General features: G+C 39.4%; 2 protein-coding genes across 2 annotated transcripts; one reads left to right on the forward strand and one right to left on the reverse strand.

Annotated features, from left to right (window-relative positions):
* Window positions 1-345: 345 nt before the first annotated feature.
* On the reverse strand, window positions 346-7,815 carry tbrg4 (transforming growth factor beta regulator 4). Its single transcript, XM_044033100.1, has 11 exons — window positions 7,745-7,815; window positions 5,641-6,134; window positions 5,204-5,524; window positions 4,649-4,823; window positions 3,367-3,524; window positions 3,157-3,267; window positions 2,924-3,068; window positions 2,094-2,333; window positions 1,898-1,985; window positions 1,689-1,803; window positions 346-811 (listed from the first exon to the last, which is right to left on the reverse strand). The coding sequence occupies exons 2-11, from the start codon at window positions 6,052-6,054 to the stop codon at window positions 710-712; spliced, it is 1,869 nt and encodes a 622-aa protein (XP_043889035.1). The 5' UTR covers window positions 6,055-6,134; window positions 7,745-7,815; the 3' UTR covers window positions 346-709.
* Window positions 7,816-11,094: 3,279 nt separating this feature from the next.
* Window positions 11,095-19,862, forward strand: LOC122774091 (potassium-transporting ATPase alpha chain 1-like). The gene is made up of 24 exons (XM_044033097.1): window positions 11,095-11,150; window positions 11,409-11,510; window positions 11,802-11,861; window positions 11,954-12,157; window positions 12,336-12,449; window positions 12,593-12,727; window positions 12,956-13,073; window positions 13,260-13,528; window positions 13,644-13,722; window positions 14,382-14,501; window positions 14,632-14,741; window positions 14,869-15,003; window positions 15,098-15,290; window positions 15,878-16,053; window positions 16,167-16,303; window positions 16,407-16,557; window positions 16,995-17,163; window positions 17,280-17,434; window positions 17,937-18,060; window positions 18,298-18,443; window positions 18,584-18,717; window positions 19,212-19,313; window positions 19,404-19,495; window positions 19,609-19,862. The coding sequence occupies exons 1-24, from the start codon at window positions 11,139-11,141 to the stop codon at window positions 19,635-19,637; spliced, it is 3,066 nt and encodes a 1,021-aa protein (XP_043889032.1). The 5' UTR covers window positions 11,095-11,138; the 3' UTR covers window positions 19,638-19,862.
* The last annotated feature ends 352 nt before the right edge of the window (window positions 19,863-20,214 follow it).

A 20,214-nucleotide genomic window follows, 5' to 3' on the forward strand; every position in this document is an offset into this window, starting at 1 on the left:
ACTAAATATACAACTTTAACAACATTTAAAAATATTCAACTTTCCCAAAACAACGTACTAATTTGCTACATTACTGAAAATGGACAAATTGTTGCTCATTGCTGATCCAATAAATATTTGCTAAAAATAGTAGCACACTAATGCAAACACACTAATATGCCAGAGAGCTGTGTGACCTCGCTGTCAGCTGTGAAATGAAGCGTCCTCAGTCTGAATACCACACCAAATACAATCCAGAGCGCAGTATGTTCCCTGACAAATAGTGCACATGGATCACACAAACTCCCCAAATCTGAATTCTCTAATGACAATAATACATATATGTATATAAAATAGCAACAAAAATGGCAATAAAACAATTTATTTCAGATTATACATCCATAGATACGTTACTCCAATCTATTCACATACAAATTCATCATATGAACCAGGTGTTTGTCCTTGATCATATAATTTCTGCTCAATAATTCAAAGCTGTATTTATTCCCGTCTCTGGCTCCAAAACTCTTGCTCATCATCACTATGGAAACAGGGAAAGCCCCTTATGTTGCCAAGGGAACCAAAGTGAAAATATTTTTTTTTTCAGTGCGAGAGAGCTTTTCTGCAGAGCTGCTCTGGTCTGAGTGTGGGTGTTTGTATGTATGTGTGTTCCATGTGGTCCCATTTGATTCAGCTGAACCTGCACAATTTGAACAACAAGTTGCCTTGTTCACTTGGCCATGTCCTCGGCAACCGCCTTCCCCATTTTATCCTTCAGGTATGACAGTTTTTGCCAGTCTGTCTTCAACTCCAGCCACTCATAATATGGGACCTGAAATAGAGCAAAAGTGATGAACTTGTTAATATTTTTAAGGGCTACAGAGCAATTTCTCCCCATTTTGTCATATATTCATTTCATTGTTTAAATTAAGGAACGACTCTGCTTTTTGGTTGTAATAAATTGTCATATATATCTGTCCAGGTATGTCATCATGAAACACTAGTAGCAACAAGTTGGTTCAGATGTCCTAGATCACGGTGGCAGCGCTTGAACTGGCCTAGATGAAGCAGAGCTGCAGCTCAAACTCTATTTTTACTGCAGACTGCAGCACGACTCTCCTGAGCTCTATCTAAGTATTAAGTCCATTGTTTGCATGGCCTTAGCCAGTCAGATGCTGCAGCAGCAGCAGCAGCAACACTGCTACACTGCCTCTGTTTACTGAAATAACAATCACAGCAAAACACATCAGAAAATGCCTTTTTTTTTTTTTTATTTGGATTTGGTAAGTGTCTCCTTCACAGCATTCCAATTTTAACTCAGACAGGTGTTTTAGAATTCTTAAAAATACCTCCAAGAAATCCTTTTGTACAAAATATGATACATTAGCAGCCCATGGCCAAGTGGAAAGGAAACTTGGCAACAGGAGGGTTGCAGGTTTGAGTCCCCACCAGGTCGGTGAGGGTACGCCTGAGCAACAAGTTTAATTGCCTGTTATTAAAGATCAAGTGCTCAATTTTACCCTCTTTCTTAGTTGCTATAGTATATACATTCAAACACAATTTTCTATATTGTAGACAATAATACTTAAAATGACCATAAAAACTAGGATAAATGTAGTTTACTATATATCCATGAAATAAGTTGATCCTTATTGTTGTATGTAAAAAAAAGGTTAAAGCTGCGTATCTGAGCTCCTGCCTCTCCCTACCTCCACAATGATGTATCCCGCCAACTGAAGATGTCGCTTCCTCATGACAAACCGCCCCAGAAGGTCTTTACTCTTTGCACAAAAGTTGGGAAATTCCAAAGCCAAGAAAGCAACACTACAATAAAAGAGAGAAGAAAATAACTCAGGACAACTAAACAAAACATCAACATCAACAATGTAGGCCCACTCGATTTTCCTCCAAGACTCACCGCCTCACTCCAACAGGTAAAGCCTCGTCTCCTCTTGCACTTGACAGATCAACTGGTTTGTTGTCAGAATCCACTGTGAGCTCACCATCTGACAGAAAGGCATGACAGCATTCATTGCAGTCCTGCAGGAACGGGCGGTGTGACTGACAGTGTATGTGACCTGACAGTACAGTTATGAGCTGCTTTGTTTACTTACCAACAGTCCATCCATACACAGTGTTAACCCCAGTGCGGATGGCATTTGTCCTCTCACCAACCAAACTCTGTAGTGTGTCTCTTAGAATCCTCTGCATGGGGGAGATGTTGGCCTGGACTGGTGGGTCAGGCAGGGAGGATCCAGTGTCTGAATCTGAGCAACCTGGATGCTCTAAGTGGAGAGTGGCAGCTATGTGGAAGAGCTTCAGCAGATAGTTCTCTACTCGAATTGCACTGCCCTCTATAGGGAGAAAAAAAGACCAGATAAAGAAAATTAGTGCTGGCAACCCTATGGGAAGAAGATCAGTGTTTTCAGTGTTTCTGAAATCAGTCCCATTCACAGAGGGCACTTTGTAGCTGTGTTTCAATCCAGGGGCTGGATCGTCCCAACTCAGGAGACAGAAGACATGCGCTGTGAGAAATGAGACAGTCTAGCTCACACAACTCACAGGTTCCCCTTCTTCTTCTCTTAGTAAATTCTGGCAGACTGTACACCGAGAGGTTAAATGCTGCCTCTCCAGTTTGAAAGCTTCCTGCCTCTTGAAGCCTGACTGTTGATTATATAATTAAGCATATATAAATATATCTTAGCTAAGTTTAATTTTCAATATAGTTGGAAATGTTCTTTTGCTTGTTTGTTTAAATAAAGAGAACAGAAAATACACATACAAATATCCATGTGTGGGGTATACAGTATACACATAAAGTACTGAACAAAAGGCTTAGGCCATCTGGAAAGTTCCAATCAGAGGCTTAAAATACTTTCACCAGCATTGGGAGGTGAACACATGATGATATGATATGGTTAACACCCACAGCTGTGTGCCTTACCTGACAGTTTTTTAACATGACTTTCTTGTGTGAGTGGGATGAGGTAGTGGGGCTTGCTCTGCTGTAACACACACAGAGCCCAAACAACATCTGTCTGCAGGAAGGGTTCTAGGCTGGAGAGAGACTCCTCTAGTGCTGAGTGAACCTGGTAAACACACACACATAATGCATTTAAGAGGGGAAGTAGAAACAACCATGTGAAGCCAACAGACAACCTTAAATGTCATTAATACCTTGTTGAAGAACACTTCCTCTTTGCTGGGTTGGAAGTTCAGTCTGGCAAAAGCCATGAGCAAATTACAAAGCTGAAGAATGGTGTACTCTCGACTGTTGGCTGTGTAGTGCTGGTTAAAACAATTCAGAGGTAAAGTTACACAGTGACAAGACAAAATACTCTTTTCAAAATCAACTGATTTAGTTATTGTTAGGTGTGTGTGACTGACCTCAGCAAAAGCCTCAAACAGAGGAATGTTGAGCCATTTGAGGAAAGCCAGTGATTTGGAAAAGCGCATAACATCAGCAGTAATGAGCTCTGGCACTCTGGGCAACAACTCAGAGGCCATTCGCTGAAATACCTGAGTATGATTAAAGTTCAACTTTCCTACAGGGAAGCAAGGACAAAGATGATTGATCAGCATTTTCAGTTTTAGTGATCAGAATTCAGAGATGTGTAATTTGCTCCTCATCATTTTTCAGGTTTAAGAAACAAACTAAATGATAAAAAATAAAAAATTTAATATGTGAAATAAAACTAAAAACCAAAGTTGCAGTTTTACCTATTTTATGCACCCAAAAAAGGAACTACCAGCACTATACAGAAAACTTGAAGATCAACAAGATGACTCCAAGCTGCTCAACTCCGGGGACAGTTCCGTTGATCTGATTCAAGAATCATTCTAAATCACAGTTCTGAAAGACTCCAAACATTAATTGCATAATTTATTGAACTGTGTTCAACAAGAAACACTACCCATTAAAATACAACACTTGGATTATTAAATAGTCTCAGTCATATTGTGCCTGGGCATCATCATGTGTCTGAGTATACAAGAGGGTATTTTGTCACCTTTTTGCATTTGTGCAGAGTTTTGCTACTGTACATACTACATTAAACAGGAAGAATTGTGTTGAATTTACATGTAGTACTGTAAACAATATTTTGGGACAAATAAAACCCCTACACTTCACCAAAACAAAAAAAAGAGAACCACTCTATGCATTTGAATATGTAACATGGCCTCATAAAGCAAAAACATACATGCACAACACTTCTGATGCTAGTACTTGAATATAAAGCTTATTTTTTTGTTTAGTGCTCTGTAAGACAGGAATATAATAGCAGTATGTGTTGCTTCAGTGAAAATAATGAGTTTTGAGTGCTGTATTTCATTCTCCAAGATATTTGTGGAGTTATAAAGTAGTTTGTGTTTAGAGTTTTGTGAAACTGGCCCACAGTTTCTGGAAATGTGTTTAAAAGTGTATGAAAAACAGCAATAAACCCAGAGGTTTCAACTGTTGCCAATAAAAACACTACTGTTTAAAAAATAACTAGCTCTTTTGACTTGAGAATTGAGGTGTTATAAACAAATCCAGTTAAAGTGCCTGACAGAGTCATGTCTCTGTCCATGAGCCTGTTCAAAGGGTATGGTTTGCCACAAGTTAAACAGATGTACGCACATATGAAATTTAAGAGGTCACAACAGTTATAATAGTGAGTGTCATTACCATAAGCAAAAGCCATGTCCATTATAAGCGGAGTGGTGAACTCGTACGGTGGCTTCTGGAGAAGGTGGTAGGATAAAGCTCTGAGTAGTGGGACACTTCTGCGGCTTTGAGTTGCCAAAGAAACACAGACTTTACGGATATCTTGAGCTGAAAAGCCTTCAGCAAGCTCCAAAGCCTGCAGGAGATACAGGTAGAAGTTTATCAATATGGTTTCAGTTTATAGAATAATTGTATACACATACTCTCATAGATTTGCATCAAATTTAACTTTTGAAAAGGCAGTTTGATGTTTTGTGTACAAGAGTAAGGGTTATGTTGGCAAGAGAACTTAATTTTCTTACTCCTTTCACCAGGTTGCCACTCCAGGCATAAGGATTTATACAAACTCTTACATGCACATTTATGACAATGACATTTTCTAAAATGCATGTAATTTACTTATTATAAATTAATTTAAGTTTTTAAAGGCAGTGATACTACTCTCAGAACTCCATGGTCTAATGCATAGAGACATTGACTATGTTCAGTGATGCTGGATGTTGCACATTCTGATACCTTGTCTTCTAATCTGTCCATCAATGAAGATGGCATGCGGGGTCCTCTGGCTATCAGTGCACAGACAGTTTTAGCGTCAGCAATTTCAGTCCAGCGCAGTTCTAGTTGTTTTATCGCAGCATTCACTATTGCTTCATCTTGCTTTCCCTTCCTGTATGCTCCCCAGTCTGCCAGATAACTCAGCTGCTTGTAGGTGAGCCTGCGCACTCGCCATAGCACCTCTGTCTGGACAGAAGTCAGCGTTGAGTCAGTGGCAGGTATACCCATCATCCAGAGAGCTTGCAAGCAGGACACAAGATTGCTGTTCCACACTGAAGACACCTGGAAGGAAGAACACTGACATAAATTAGTAATTAAACTTATTAGGCAATCACAGGAGCAAAGACAACATGTTAATAACCCTACATCATGACAGGGCTGGTGCATCTCTAATTTACCTGCTGAGATACGGTATCCAACAAATCATGTATCCTTGGATCCACACGGAGATCCTTAAGTTTGCCTTTCGTCTTTAATACCAGTAGAGTCCACTTCATCAGGACATAAGCAGCTTGGTTGCTATTTCCTCTATGCTCTACCCAAGCTAGCAGGATGTCCTCGGGCACTGCCGCCTTTTCCACTAACTCCTCTAGCTCGGTGAATGTGGGTATATTTGTAAAGACGTCATCCTTGGTGAATGTCTTTCCCTCACACATTAACCTCGCAGGGATCCTTGGCCAGCCTTGAGCTCTATGCACCGACGGAGGAGCCACAGCTAAAGGCAGGTGGGCTGCCACAGCAGCAGTGGCTGGACCATGAGACGAAGCCCTGCAGACCAGACGGGCATATCGGCTCAAGAGGCGACTGGCCATTGTGTGTAAGGGACAAGACAGAGGTAGAAGGGAAGAAAAGGGGTTTCTCACAATTCAGTAGCCACCATCCCACATTCAACCTAAAAGAAGTGAGTAAAGCATTCATTAGTTTCATTTAAAGTTACTAGGGATGCAGTGATGACACAATGATATCAAATTTAACAATATCATATCAATAAAAGTATCTCAAAATTATCGTGATAGGTTTTTCAGGCAAAAACTGTATTTGGTTTCAGTTGCAGTGGAGTTCAGTGAAAATTACAGAGACCATCGTCATTCATCACATGCAAACCCATCCTCCTGTGTTCTGAGTACTGCAAAAGACCATGGGTGTGGGCAAGAAAGATCATACATTAATGTGTGAAAGTATTTTACTTCCTGTGTGTCAATAATTACAATTAAAAATCTGACTTTGACTTAACTAATACTAATTTGATTTTGTGTTTGCAATTAAATGAATGCCTGACCTACAAGGCTGAAAACTGAAATCAATGTATGTTCATGGGTCAACAGTATATTGTTCAATAGATTCACTGGCCCGTATCATACATACATCTGTTTAACTGCATCTTCACAAATATCTAAAATGTAAAGCATATGATCAGTGTATTGGGACATGGTTAAGACAACCTGCTGAAATTCAACCAGAGCATCAGAATGGGGAAAAGGGATATTTAAGTGAATTCAGACCTGACATAGTTGTTTGTGTGGTCTGGCTATTTCATAGATTGCTGATCTACTGGGATTTCTATGGAGAACCATCTCAATGGATTACAGAGAATGGAAAAAAAGAAGAGAGAAGTGATGTCAGCTCTCTGGGTGAAAATGCATTGTTGATGCCAGAAGTCAGAGATGATAGGAAGCTAACAATAAATTGTTACAACCCAGGTATGCAGAAGACCATCTCTGATCTCACAACATGTCAAATATTGTGCTACAATGGCAGAAGACATAGCCTGCACATCTCTGAGTCTGGTTCTGCAAGACACTTGCAGTTTGTTTTTAAAATCTCCACGGCTGCCAAGTGCTTGCTCATTATGTGAACTGTTGCTCTGCAAAGTGCCAAAGTGTATGTTATGAAATGACACTGTACAAATAGCTTGATGATTTGAACACCACACCAGGTGCCGTTCCTGTCACTTTATTAATAAAGTGGCTGGTTAGTGTAAATTGATCCCCAAAGTCTATATTTATCATTATATATATCAGGTGACATATTGAGGCTGGTTTAAGGTTGTCATAGTTGTGTGGTCCAAACCATCCATTTCTCCGAGCTACACAGTGACAATAATGTATACGTTCAAAACAGCTAAACACAGAGCAGTGGCTGCATTAACTTCCACGTGAATTATAGCTCTGTTGCTGTGAGGCAGGGGTCGGCGGCCACAGACTGAATGTGTGCCGTCAACTGTGAAGCTTCGCAGTCATTCTGGTCACAATGACTGTGTAGAGTAGTTAGCTGTAGGTAACTACACTGGCTTGGATTAAACTGAAGACGTTGCACCATCTTATTCAAGAGGCTTCTCCAGTTGTGTATCATTACATCCTGACCTTGTCGCCAAGGAAGAGGGAAAAGAGAACCGCAAAACAGCGAAAGCGCGCCAGTAAGACTCCACTGACCACACTGGGCATTATGTCGACAACAGCACAATAAAGACTGAAGTTATTTTCACATTAAAACCACGCTTACCTGAGGAAAAAGACAACTTTGGCGAAGACTGCTGTTCACATGGACAGGTATGTAAGAAACAGTCGCACAGAAATGACGTAGTAGGAGCGATGTCACGTGATCGGCGGATACAGCTATAATTGGCTGGACTGCTTTCAACACGTTTACATGATTCAACGTCGTCACACACGGATTAAATGATAAATGTACCTTCTCTTTAGAAGCTTCAGGTCAAAAAGTGATATTTTATGTTAATGTGAGACTGAAGAGAAACTTATGTTTGATATTCCTGTGAAACAGTGTGTTAAATATCTTGGTGTTCACATTTCGAAGGACATGACTCTCAGACAACAGCTACAGTTTCTTCCCAAAATGTAGAAAACTAAGACAATTTTTAATTTATGGCTCTGTTTCTAAATTCTGAATTGCCACTAAAACTCTCAAAGTTTAATCAACAGGCTTTATTGTCTTGGAAACTGTGTTATGTTCACAACCTTTCACCACATAAAACTATTATTTGGAATAACAGTGATATTACTGTTAACAAGAAAAGTCTATATAAGGTGGGCTGGATTGAAAGGGGTATAGCTATGTTTCTGCTTTGTTTGATGATAAAGGTAATCTTCACAGTTATGAACAATTTCTAAGAACAAAATCTTTTCCTATCATTTATAAAGAATTTATTTCTGTAATGCGAGCTATTCCCACAGGCATAATTGAATTAATGAAATGTCACCTTGGCAGTCAAAATATTGATCCTCAAGTGCCTTCTTTACTTATTGGTGGGATTTTTTTTTTTTTGGACAGACGTAGAGAAGTTTATTCAGAACAGGACTGGTCATGTCATAGCAATTGCCCCAATGGATATTGTCACTGAATTTAATTGTAGCAACAAATCTTTACATGGAAAATCTGATTCTTGCAATTGGCAAATTCAATATTCATAAAGCACGATTCTCTAAATCCTTCCCTAACATTAACAGTTTCACAGTCTATGTCAAACAAAAAAAGCGAACACACATTGCTGTATTTCGATGAATTATTCTCAGTAGCCCCTATTTAAGACATTATGGCTTTTCTTTTTGTGTGTTTATTTATTTATTTATTCAAATTGCATTATTTATTTTTATGTTTTTTATTTGTTATATATGTGATTTGTATTCCTTCTTTTGTGCATTTCTGATATGCACTTTGTACAAAAAAAGATAAATGTACCTTCTGCAACAATTTGACAGAAACATTAGAACTATCTTTATAAATATCTTTTTTTTCATTGTGAATATGTGACACTCACATTCAAAAAATGTGCCTATAACTGATACTCAAAAATCCCAATTTTTCCAGCAATGAACAAAATATAATTAACTTGCTTATTATTTTTGGCTAAATTGTATATACATAAAGCAAACATGATTCAAAGACTATATATGTCTTTGAATCATGTTTGCTTTATGTATATAGAACACTAGACATGTACTGTACACCTCAACACAATCTCATATTGAAGAAGCCCTAACAAAAAATCAGACTATTCATTTATTACAATTCTACAACTATATAACTGAATAAAACCCCCATGTGAGACTCCTTTTTATATGGTTGTTATATGTTGTTTGATACCACTCTGTCTGTCCTTTTGTGATGACCAACAGAGCTTTATAATTTAAAGAAAAACACAGATTAATATGGGAAGGTAATATAAAAATGGTATATTTAAATCATTATAGCCCTTTCACTCTCAGCCCCTTTATCTGTTGAAATACCTTTTAAGGGCTTGTGCAAACAGTAGCATACAAAATTCCAGTTCCCAAAAAGTGATTTGAGCTTCTACCTTGTATCTGAGGGGATATTGTGTACTGTAGGAAAGTCTACTGTTTTTTTCTGTATGTATGTACAGTATATACTGTGACACCTGGCTGGTGTCTCCCCTCTCAACCTTCACCTCATAACATGTCATTAGAGCAGATAAAACCAGGCCGATAACATTACTTTGGTGAAACCGTCAGCAGTATACATCTGTACAACACACTATTGACTTTTAAAACAGAACTTATCATGCTGAGCTGTTATTTACCCAGCATGCAACATGCTCTGTGCAGGAACAGTTAAGAGACAGGGTGACCTTGTATCAGTCTTCATTATTCCTCTTACATAAGATTACATTTTATTATACAATTAATTAGAATCATGTATTTTTACAATACTCTGTACAGTTTGAAGTGATGACACATTTCTTTGCCATTATCAAAAATATCAAAAAAACATAAACAAACTGCACTGACATACAAAACAACCAGCAACAATATAATATCCAGAGTTCAGCAAGCATTGTTAAATCATAGAAGGCCAAAAACCCATATCTTAATCATAATTATTCAATTAATCACCCTTAAACTATCTCTCATAAGTGGCCAAAGGACTATTTACATGTTACAGGGCATAGTCTGATTATGACTTGTAGCTACACTCCAATAGGAGGTTATAATACATTAGATGTAAACACAGTATGTTGACATCATAAAATGCTGTATGCTTGGCAGACTATTGTCTTAATCGGGTTCTATCGCTTTATCCTGATGCCAATCCCCAGCTGACATAGGGCGAAAGGCATGGGTTCACCCTGGACAGGTCACCAGTCCATCACAGGGCCACGTGGAGACAAACAGTCACACTTACACACACACAGGGTCAATTTAGAATTTAGAACATGCATGATCAACTACTCATTGATATATGACAGGACTAAAGACGGCTAATATTCCCTGAACAAGTAAAGCCACCTTTTTCTCATTATGCTGGCCACACAATCTATACAATGACTTGATGGCATATACAGAACAGGCTGTAGTTGTGCAGACTGTGGTGTCATTTCCTGCAGTGCAATATCAGGCAGATTTGTAAGAATGACATTGGTCTGTTTTAACCTTCATTGGTCCTTCCTCCAATCACTTTATCAGGAAAAGAAATGATAAGAGATACCACAGAAACTTCACTGAGTTTGTGATATGAGTGGGCTTTTTTTGTTTCTTTTTTTAAATATGTATGTGTGTGTGTGTTGTGTAACCTGTCCAGAGGTGACATTGTTGCTCCTTGAGGGAACATTCTAGATTTGTAGATGGTCATATTTTATCTGCATGTTAAAATTGTGCGTTTGTGCGCATGTGTGCATAAAAAGGGGAGTTTCGGGTATAAAAGGCTTTTTCAGAAAATGTTTCCAACAGTTGTGCATGTGTATGCAGTTTATGTGTGTGTGTGTGTTTGTGTGTGTGTGTATGTGTGAGAGAGAGAGGGAGAAACTGAGTGTATGTTTGGGACCGGACAATAACTCACAGCCAAAATTTCAGGGGCAAAGAAAAAACGAGTTGCCTGGAGCTCCATTGATTTGGGAGAGCAGTCTCCTGTCAAGCCAGCAACCATGAATAAAAAGGTAGGCGACTCAGCAGATTAGACCATGACTATTCCCCCTGTTAAATAATGGTTGTGGGGGACAGAAGCCAAGTTGTATAATCATGTAACGAGTGAACAAACTTTTTATTTATTTGATGTAATCTTGCAAAACACAAGCCTATATCAGACAGACACAGGAAGTTATTACACATTTTTTGATTTTTGTGACAATTTTACCTGAGTTCCTGTTAACACTAATCTCTCACAAAAGGTTTTCCTCATTTCTGCCTGCATTTAGGACACTTACAATATGTTCGAGATGGATGGAGAGATGGACAAGAAGAAGAAAAAGATCAAGAAAAAGGAGAAACTGGAGGGCATGAAGAAAGAAATGGACATTGTGAGTAATGTCTGTTACCTGGCAATATAAAAAGAAGAGTGGGAGGATGGCAGTGGAGGTTTTGTGGACTGTGCCGTAATTTAATCCTTTAAATTCATGGATCGATACTGAATTCTGCTCTGTATAGACAAAGCAGTGATTTACAGGTAGTGCTCAACTTCAGCACATGAGAAAAAGTAAAGAACTCAGCTTCTGTGAAAATATGAGTTACTGTATTAAAACGCTCTGAATAAATCACATTTATGAATCACTGATGTCCTCTGTTCCTCCGTCTGTCTCCGTCGCCTGCAGGACGATCATGAGATCACGATTGATGAGCTGGAGATGAGATATAACACAAGTGTTAGTAAGGTAATGTAATAACTTCCTTTCTGAATGGCTTTCCCACTTGTTTTTCTCAAAAAAACATTTTGTTAAATTGTTTTTGTGTTCTCCGTCCACAGGGCATGACCTCCATCTTTGCCCAGCAGGTCCTGGAGAGGGATGGACCTAATGAGCTGAAGCCTCCTAAAGGTACCCCAGAATATGTGAAGTTTGCCAGGCAACTGGCTGGAGGGCTGCAGTGTCTGATGTGGGTCGCAGCTGTCATCTGCTTCATCGCCTTTGGAATTGAAATGGGGAGAGGGAACCTCACCAGCTTTGACAACGTGAGTAGTACTGCCACTCTGAGTGTGTCTCAGTTTTAATGCACTGTAGGAAAAAAAAAAAGAGTGGATCTAGCAGTGGATGTGGATGCTTGAAATGAAGTGGATGAGCAGGACAAATGAGGGAAATAAGAAAGATCAGTCATTTCTTTTCATGGTCACATTTTTATTCTAATTCCAGTTATACTTGGCCATCACCCTGATTGCTGTTGTTGTGGTAACTGGATGCTTTGGTTACTACCAAGAGTTCAAAAGTACTAACATCATTGCCAGCTTCAAGAATCTGGTGCCACAGGTGTGTTGCACAGTATTTAAAAAATGCATTTATATCTCTTTCTTTTATATGTATATCTAATTTTGGATCTGTTCTCTCTGTTTCTCTCATGTTTTATTCTTTGTGTCCTTTCTTCGTGCAATTTTAATCTCAATTTCCAATAGCAAGCCGTTGTGATCCGTGATGGCAAGAAAAACCAGATCAATGCCAATCAGCTGGTGGTGGGGGATTTGGTGGAGGTCAAAGGCGGAGACAGAGTCCCTGCTGATATTCGCATCATCACTGCTCAGGCCTGCAAGGTAAAAATAAGACAGATTTTAAAAATACTTGTTTTTGTTTAACATTAAAAGTCATTGTTAAAATATTTACATGCAAATACTGAGTCCTCAGAAAGCTGTAGTGAGTTTGGTGCCATATGGATTGGACTGCATATAAGGATCTCTATGTTTCCTTCCAATCCTTTAGCACATAGACATAAAAAAAACACTGTTTACTGTAAATAACTGTAATTGTGTGTGTGTGTGCAGGTGGACAACTCATCCTTGACAGGTGAGTCTGAACCCCAAACCAGGAGTCCAGAATGCACTCATGAGAATCCACTGGAGACCAGAAACATTGCTTTCTTCTCTACCACTTGTCTGGAAGGTACAGTCCATCCTGCACAATCAGCCGTAACATTAAAAAAAAGCATTTAAAGATTATTTTATTGTTATTTTTCATGTATGTACTTCCATACGTAAGAAAACATGTTTTATTTCCCCTAAAACACAGGAAAGAAAAGAGCAAAGTATTACTAAATAGCAGTCAAATTTCTTTTTTTATACTCTTCAGGTGTAGCCACTGGTGTGATCATTAACACAGGTGATCGCACCATCATTGGTCGCATTGCGAGCTTGGCGAGTGGCGTTGGCAATGAGAAGACACCCATCGCCATAGAGATCGAGCATTTTGTGGACATCATTGCTGGTCTTGCAATCTTTTTTGGCTTTACCTTCTTTGTGGTTGCCATGTTTATCGGCTATGCCTTCCTGGAAGCCACGATCTTCTTCATGGCCATTGTGGTGGCTTATGTGCCAGAGGGGCTGCTCGCTACAGTTACTGTGAGTGACTGAACTAATGTGGAATTCCACTCAGTGTCTTATATGGTTTATGCATGAATGTTTCCTTTATTTATCCTGTATGTAGAATAAAGTCTATGTCTCTCTTTGGGGACAGGTGTGTCTCTCTCTGACTGCGAAACGACTTGCCAGGAAGAACTGTGTAGTGAAAAACCTGGAGGCTGTGGAGACATTAGGTTAGACCTTTGAATGATGTGGTAAAATCATACAGGGCTTGTGTGTGTTTAAGTGTGATCCTGATTCAAAGTTAACATTGACATTGCAGTGTATTCCCACAAGGTGCTGCTGTCACCAGGAACCAGCCACCAATGCTCACCATCTTTACTGGTGACTTTAGCTACTCAACTTGGGGCTTACCTAATAAAATCCTCGCCCACTTAAGTCTACATATTTGCTGCTAAAATTTGCTGCTCACTCCCTGCACCAAAGCCGGGGAAAACCTGTCATTTATCCACTGCACTATTTTGAGACTTCAGTTTGACTTTTGTTACCTGAAAAATCCTTTGTTCAGATTCATATAAATGACACAAACAAATAATGGTAGACAAGCTGCAAATGCAGATTTTCTATATGGACTATGTTGCAGGAGATTGAGCAGCAACAAACTTAAGTTTCCAGTCAGAAATCTGTCTAACTCTGAGACTCCACCAAGATATCATAGACATAACCAGGCATAGAGTGGCTTGAATTAGTTTTTCCAGTTGTCCTCACTGGCAGACATGTTTTCAGCGAGTGTGAGCGTCTGTGTCCCAGGCTGGCTCTCAGTTTCAGAACCTTGTAAATTCTGAATTATCACGTTATAAAACCTCGTAACCTCGAACCTGTGCATGTTAAGGGTCCACTTCAGTGATCTGCTCTGATAAGACCGGTACCCTGACCCAGAACAGAATGACTGTAGCTCACCTTTGGTTCGACAACCACATCCACGCTGCTGATACCACTGAAGACCAGTCAGGTAAACACGGAGATGAAAGTCTATTTTTGTGCAAAGCATTTTCTTTTTGAAATAGATCAGTACTGTTCCTGTATGCTGTTTTTTTAAAAGATGAATTAATGTGACTATACTGTGATTGTGTGGTTTTCAGGCCAAAGTTTTGACCAGTCATCAGAGACATGGCGTTCACTGGCGAGAGTGGCTTCTCTGTGCAACAGAGCAACATTCAAACCTGATCAAGAAGGAATACCCATTCCTAAGGTACAAAGTTATTGTGAGATGTTTATAATTGATATCGTTCAGACAGATATTACATCCTTTGATATTATAGTTATGACCGAATTGTTTTCAAATGGATATAAGCATTTGTTCTTACTGTCTGACACAGAGGCTTGTCGTGGGAGATGCTTCAGAGACGGCTCTGCTGAAGTTCACTGAGCTCACTGTCGGGAACATCATGGATTACCGTAATCGCTTCAAGAAAGTGGTGGAAGTGCCCTTTAACTCCACCAACAAGTTCCAAGTGAGTGCAGAAATCTGGGCTGTATCTGTAGAACTTACCGAATACTGTTTGTACTACAGTATCATCACAGTTTCATCCTTCTCTCGCTCTTCAGCTGTCTATTCATGAACTGGAGGATCCACTGGACATACGCTACCTGTTGGTGATGAAGGGAGCACCTGAACGCATCTTAGAGCGTTGTTCCACCATTTTGATGAAAGGCCAGGAGCTGCCTATGGATGAGCAATGGAAAGAAGCTTTTCAGACTGCATACATGGACCTGGGAGGACTGGGCGAGAGAGTGCTGGGTGAGAAAGTGCTTTTGGTAACACTGAAGGCCTGGACATACTCCACAGCAACAGAGAAATGTGTTCTCTCCATCATCTGGGAGTTCTTGCAGCTTGTTCTTGACAAATCATCTAGGCAGAACGTTTTGTTGTTGATGTGTAAACTTCCCAGGAGTTCTGCACTTCACATAGTTCACTCTCGTGAAGTATGAAATGTCCTGGCCAGAACTAGCTTTGTTCTTGTTTCTCTGTTCTTGCAGAGTATGTACAGGCCAAAAACCATGATCACTATCATTTCTGTTTCTAATCTGTTGATATCATTAATTATGGCGATAACAGCTAACTGTCATTGCAATCATTATCGATATCTAATGATATCTTGTGAGAGAAAGATTTCACACATTTAAAACAGTCACTTATGTCCTAGAGTGTTTCCACATGGATAAACATGTTTGTTTTCCATTTACTGAGACATTTGGTAAAACCTGAAACAAATGCTTTTTTTGTTTTTGATTAATTACCCTTGTAGCTAATAATAAGCCTATAATGCAGAATATGAATTTGCTAATATTTGCTATTTTCATCCAAGTCTTTCCTGTTCCTCCCAGGTTTCTGTCATCTCTACCTTAACGACAGAGAGTTTCCCCGTGGATATCGCTTTGATCCTGATGAGATGAATTTCACCACATCAGGACTGTGTTTTGCTGGTCTCATCTCAATGATTGACCCTCCGAGAGCCACTGTCCCTGATGCAGTAATGAAGTGTCGAACTGCTGGAATCAGGGTGTGTACCACATACACATTATCAGTTTTGATTTTGTGGTTTTGTGGATGTTCCTGTGCTTAATTTCTCTTGTTCCTGTTTCTTTCTTTTTTTTTAATATCTGTGAACCTCAGGTCATCATGGTGACTGGAGACCATCCGATTACAGCCAGAGCAATAGCAGCTAACGTTGGGATCATCACAGAAGGCAGTGAAACAGTGGAAGACATTGCCCTGAGGAAGCGCATACCTGTCGAACAAGTCAACAAGAGGTGTTCTATCACGATCACTGACAAACACCAACAGAACGTCACATCATCATCATCATATTATAAAGACTTGCCCTGTCTGTTTAATGCATGTAACTGTGTGCAGGGACGCCCGTGCTTGTGTGATCAGTGGTGGTCAGCTGAAAGACATGAGCAGTGAAGAGTTGGACGAGGCTCTACGGAACCATCCGGAGATGGTGTTTGCGAGAACGTCGCCCCAGCAGAAACTGATTATTGTGGAGAGTTGTCAGCGTCTGGTAAATAGACACAGTGCACATGGATTTATGTTGCTGAGCAAGACGCTGCTCAGCTGCGTGGACACATTTTGACTGATAATTCAATTTAATTCAAGTCAAACTTTTTGGCTGGTCCTCATAAATGTGAAGGGCTTTTTGAGGGTTAAGAATTGGTTTCAGTGATAGGGTTGGAAGGAATTTCTTTGTGATGGTTAAGGTCACACAGTAAGGGGCAAGGTAAATGCATCATGTCTAGGAGTGTCCGCACTAAGGCTATTGTATAAGAATGTGTGTGTGTGTGTCGGGGTGGGGAAGCTGGGTCAAAGACACTGCAGTGTTTTGGTAATTACTCAGGGGGCGATAGAGATTTCACACTGGTGCTTGAAATGAAGATCCCCATCCACATCAAACTACATTTTCAGGCTTGTGAGAGACATTTCATCCTCCATTTCTCCCAGGGTTCCATTGTCGCTGTAACAGGTGATGGTGTGAATGACTCACCAGCTCTTAAGAAGGCTGACATTGGCATTGCCATGGGAATCGCTGGGTCAGATGCTGCAAAGAACGCTGCAGATATGATCCTGTTGGATGACAACTTTGCTTCCATTGTCACTGGAGTGGAGCAAGGTGAGGCTCAGTAAAACACATGAATAATGCAATAATGTCTCAAAATAAAGGTTAGTCCAGTCTTTATTCATGACAGTAGATTTGTTCACTGAACACTGTGTGAACTTTGCGCGCAGGTCGTCTTATCTTTGACAACCTGAAGAAGTCGATTGCCTACACACTCACCAAAAACATTCCTGAGCTGACGCCTTATCTGATCTACATCACCGTCAGTGTGCCTCTGCCTCTGGGCTGCATCACTATTCTCTTCATTGAACTGGCCACTGACATTGTGAGTAAGCTCTTATTTACAGGTGCCATTTATCATTGCGATAGATGAGGACTGTGTCTAATAGTATGGGGGGAAATAAATTGAAACATTGTTATATATATATATGTATATATATATACATATATATATATATATTGATATATATAAACTATCTTAATAATTGTGTTCTTCCTCAGGATCATGATATTTTTCCAAGCATATTCAGTTTAGGTGAATGTCAAACTGACTGCAGTGTGCATTGATTTTGAGAATATGACTGTCTCAAGAAATGTGTCTTTCAATTTTGGTTTTGGGAGAAAATAAAAATCACAATTGTTGTTATGACACCATTTGTGAAATGTAAATAAAACAAATTTAATCAATTGTGACAAAAGATTATTGTATGAGCTCGAGTTTCTAGTATCTACTTGCATTTTATCTCTGACAAATGAATTGTATCCTTTTACAGCAGGGGATTTAGCCTCAGTGATATATGTGGTATCATTTTTGGTTTCTCCTGTAGTTCCCCTCTGTCTCTCTGGCTTACGAGAAAGCCGAGAGTGACATCATGCATCTGAAGCCCAGGAACCCTCGTCGTGATCGCCTGGTTAATGAAGCCCTGGCTGCATATTCATACTTCCAGATAGGTGAGAGAGTGTGTGTGTGTTTGCTCTATAGTCAACAAAACATGAATTCATTTACGAGTTAATTAAAAGACAAACAAACAGACATTGGTAGATGCACGTTTTTCATTGTTATAACTTGTACAATAAAAAAGATAAAACTTCTGCCTCATATAATCTCGAAATAATGCCACACAGCCACTGAGCTCGATTTATATAATTTGAAAGTGCGATTGACCCATTTTTCTTTATTTATTTTAGGAGCCATCGAGTCTTTTGCAGGTTTTACAGATTACTTTACAGCAATGGCCCAGGAGGGCTGGTTCCCACTCATGTGTGTCGGCCTACGTTCTCAGTGGGAGGATGTTCACCTTCAGGACTTGCAGGACAGCTATGGACAAGAATGGGTGAGTGTAGTCTTTGCGATCCTACCTCATTTAAAACTGCAGACACAAAACATGTCGACATTCTTGTCACTCATTATTCTAATTTGCTTTATCAGCATGACCAACTAAAACCTCTCGTATGTCCTCTCCCCTGCTAACAGACATTCAGTCAGAGGTTGTACCAGGAATATACTTGCTACACCGTGTTTTTTGTCAGTATCGAGATTTGTCAGATCTTTGATGTGATTATCAGGAAAACGCGACGTCTGTCCGTGTTCCAGCAAGGTTTCTTCAGGTCAGTACAGACCCGTTCCAAGCATGGTGCATGGGGTCATTTCTTAAACCTGAGGTTAAAGCATTAACATGTGCAGGGTTTCGTTCTGGGTCTGTATTGTTTAAACATTTGGTTGCATGTGAGGAACACTATTATGCTGTATTCCAACTTGTTTGTTCACACATTATTCCAAGATGTTTAACGTCGTTGTTAGCATTATAGTTACATAATTAAAATAATAAATGATGTTAAAATATAATTAATATATTAAATATTTCAAGTTAAGTAAATTAAGTTTCCTTTAAGAAATCAATGTACATGCAAGAATCATTTTGATTTTAGGTACGAATCTCAAAATAGTCTCATGTTTTCACTTTCATGTAGAGACATCTTGTCCATTTTGTGCTTTTGACAGTCCATGTTATATGGAAACCTGAACTAATCTGTATTTAAGTTTGTAAAAAAGCTTGTAGCTGGGTGTCTGTTTGGTTGTTTATGTCTTTATTTATGTGCAGGAACCGTGTCCTGGTTACGGCCATAGTCTTCCAGCTCTGCCTTGGTAATCTGCTGTGTTACTGTCCTGGAATGCCCAATATCTTTAATTTCATGCCAATCAGGTAAAGGACCACGCAGCCTCATTCACACAGACACCATCTCAAATCTCAGACCGGATTAGAAGGAAATACTGGTCTGTGTTTTTGCTTTAGGGTCCAGTGGTGGTTTGTTCCTCTTCCGTATGGTATTTTAATCTTCGTCTACGATGAGATCAGGAAACTGGGAGTCAGAAGATATCCAGGAAGTAAGCTAAACTTTATTAACCCTCACTGAAACCAATTCCATCTAGTCAACACTCCACTGTGCATCCATTCAGTATTATGGTATTGTAGTAATCTATGACTTGTGCTCTTTCAGGTTGGTGGGATCAGGAGTTATACTACTGAGATCAGAGAAGCTCTTCCCATCAACATGCATGAGAACATCACTCCATTCACTATTCATGCATATTAATTTGTGATCTATGCGTTTACAGATTATCCTGGCATTTGATATCAAAACATTAATTGTAATCATTGCTGAATGTGTTCCATCTCTTTGAATGTGACTGCATTGTATTTTTAATAATAAAGACATTTTCAGACTAATGATGACCCAAGATTAGAAACAAATTCTACATGTCATGTGTTTTCATTTGTTAAATCAATTGTGTGCTGAACTTGTGATTCACTCCAGACAATGCTTTTATCAAGTCTTATGGTAAAAGCTGGAAAAGCAGGATATGTTCAATGTTTAAGAATATAGTGCACACAAAGATTTTACTTCTGTTTGGGGGAGACAAGTGCATCTCTGAATTTTTTTTCCACAGCAACTAAACCGATTAAGTCAGCAAAAATAAATCCTTAGCATTGCTTCAAGAATCACAACAAGTTTGCCTCAAATAGTCGCAGCACTATTACTGTACTAGTAAATCAATCACTCGCCTGGAATTGAACGTTTTCATCTGAACCTCATTTTAAAATA

The sequence above is a fragment of the Solea senegalensis genome, linkage group LG9 (assembly GCF_019176455.1).
Source record: "Solea senegalensis isolate Sse05_10M linkage group LG9, IFAPA_SoseM_1, whole genome shotgun sequence".
Classification (NCBI taxonomy): Eukaryota; Metazoa; Chordata; class Actinopteri; order Pleuronectiformes; family Soleidae; genus Solea; species Solea senegalensis.

Excerpts from the sequence above, each read along its gene's own strand:
- tbrg4 (XM_044033100.1), bottom strand. The coding sequence starts at position 6,054 with ATGGCCAGTCGCCTCTTGAGCCGATATGCCCGTCTGGTCTGCAGGGCT. Across the intron at positions 4,824-5,203 it reads TGGACAGATTAGAAGACAAG|GCTTTGGAGCTTGCTGAAGG; the intron begins GTATCAGAATGT and ends TATCTCCTGCAG. Across the intron at positions 3,268-3,366 it reads TGTTTGAGGCTTTTGCTGAG|CACTACACAGCCAACAGTCG; the intron begins GTCAGTCACACA and ends TGTTTTAACCAG.
- LOC122774091 (XM_044033097.1), top strand. Across the intron at positions 16,304-16,406 it reads GTCGAACAAGTCAACAAGAG|GGACGCCCGTGCTTGTGTGA; the intron begins GTGTTCTATCAC and ends AACTGTGTGCAG. Across the intron at positions 19,496-19,608 it reads AGTCAGAAGATATCCAGGAA|GTTGGTGGGATCAGGAGTTA; the intron begins GTAAGCTAAACT and ends GTGCTCTTTCAG.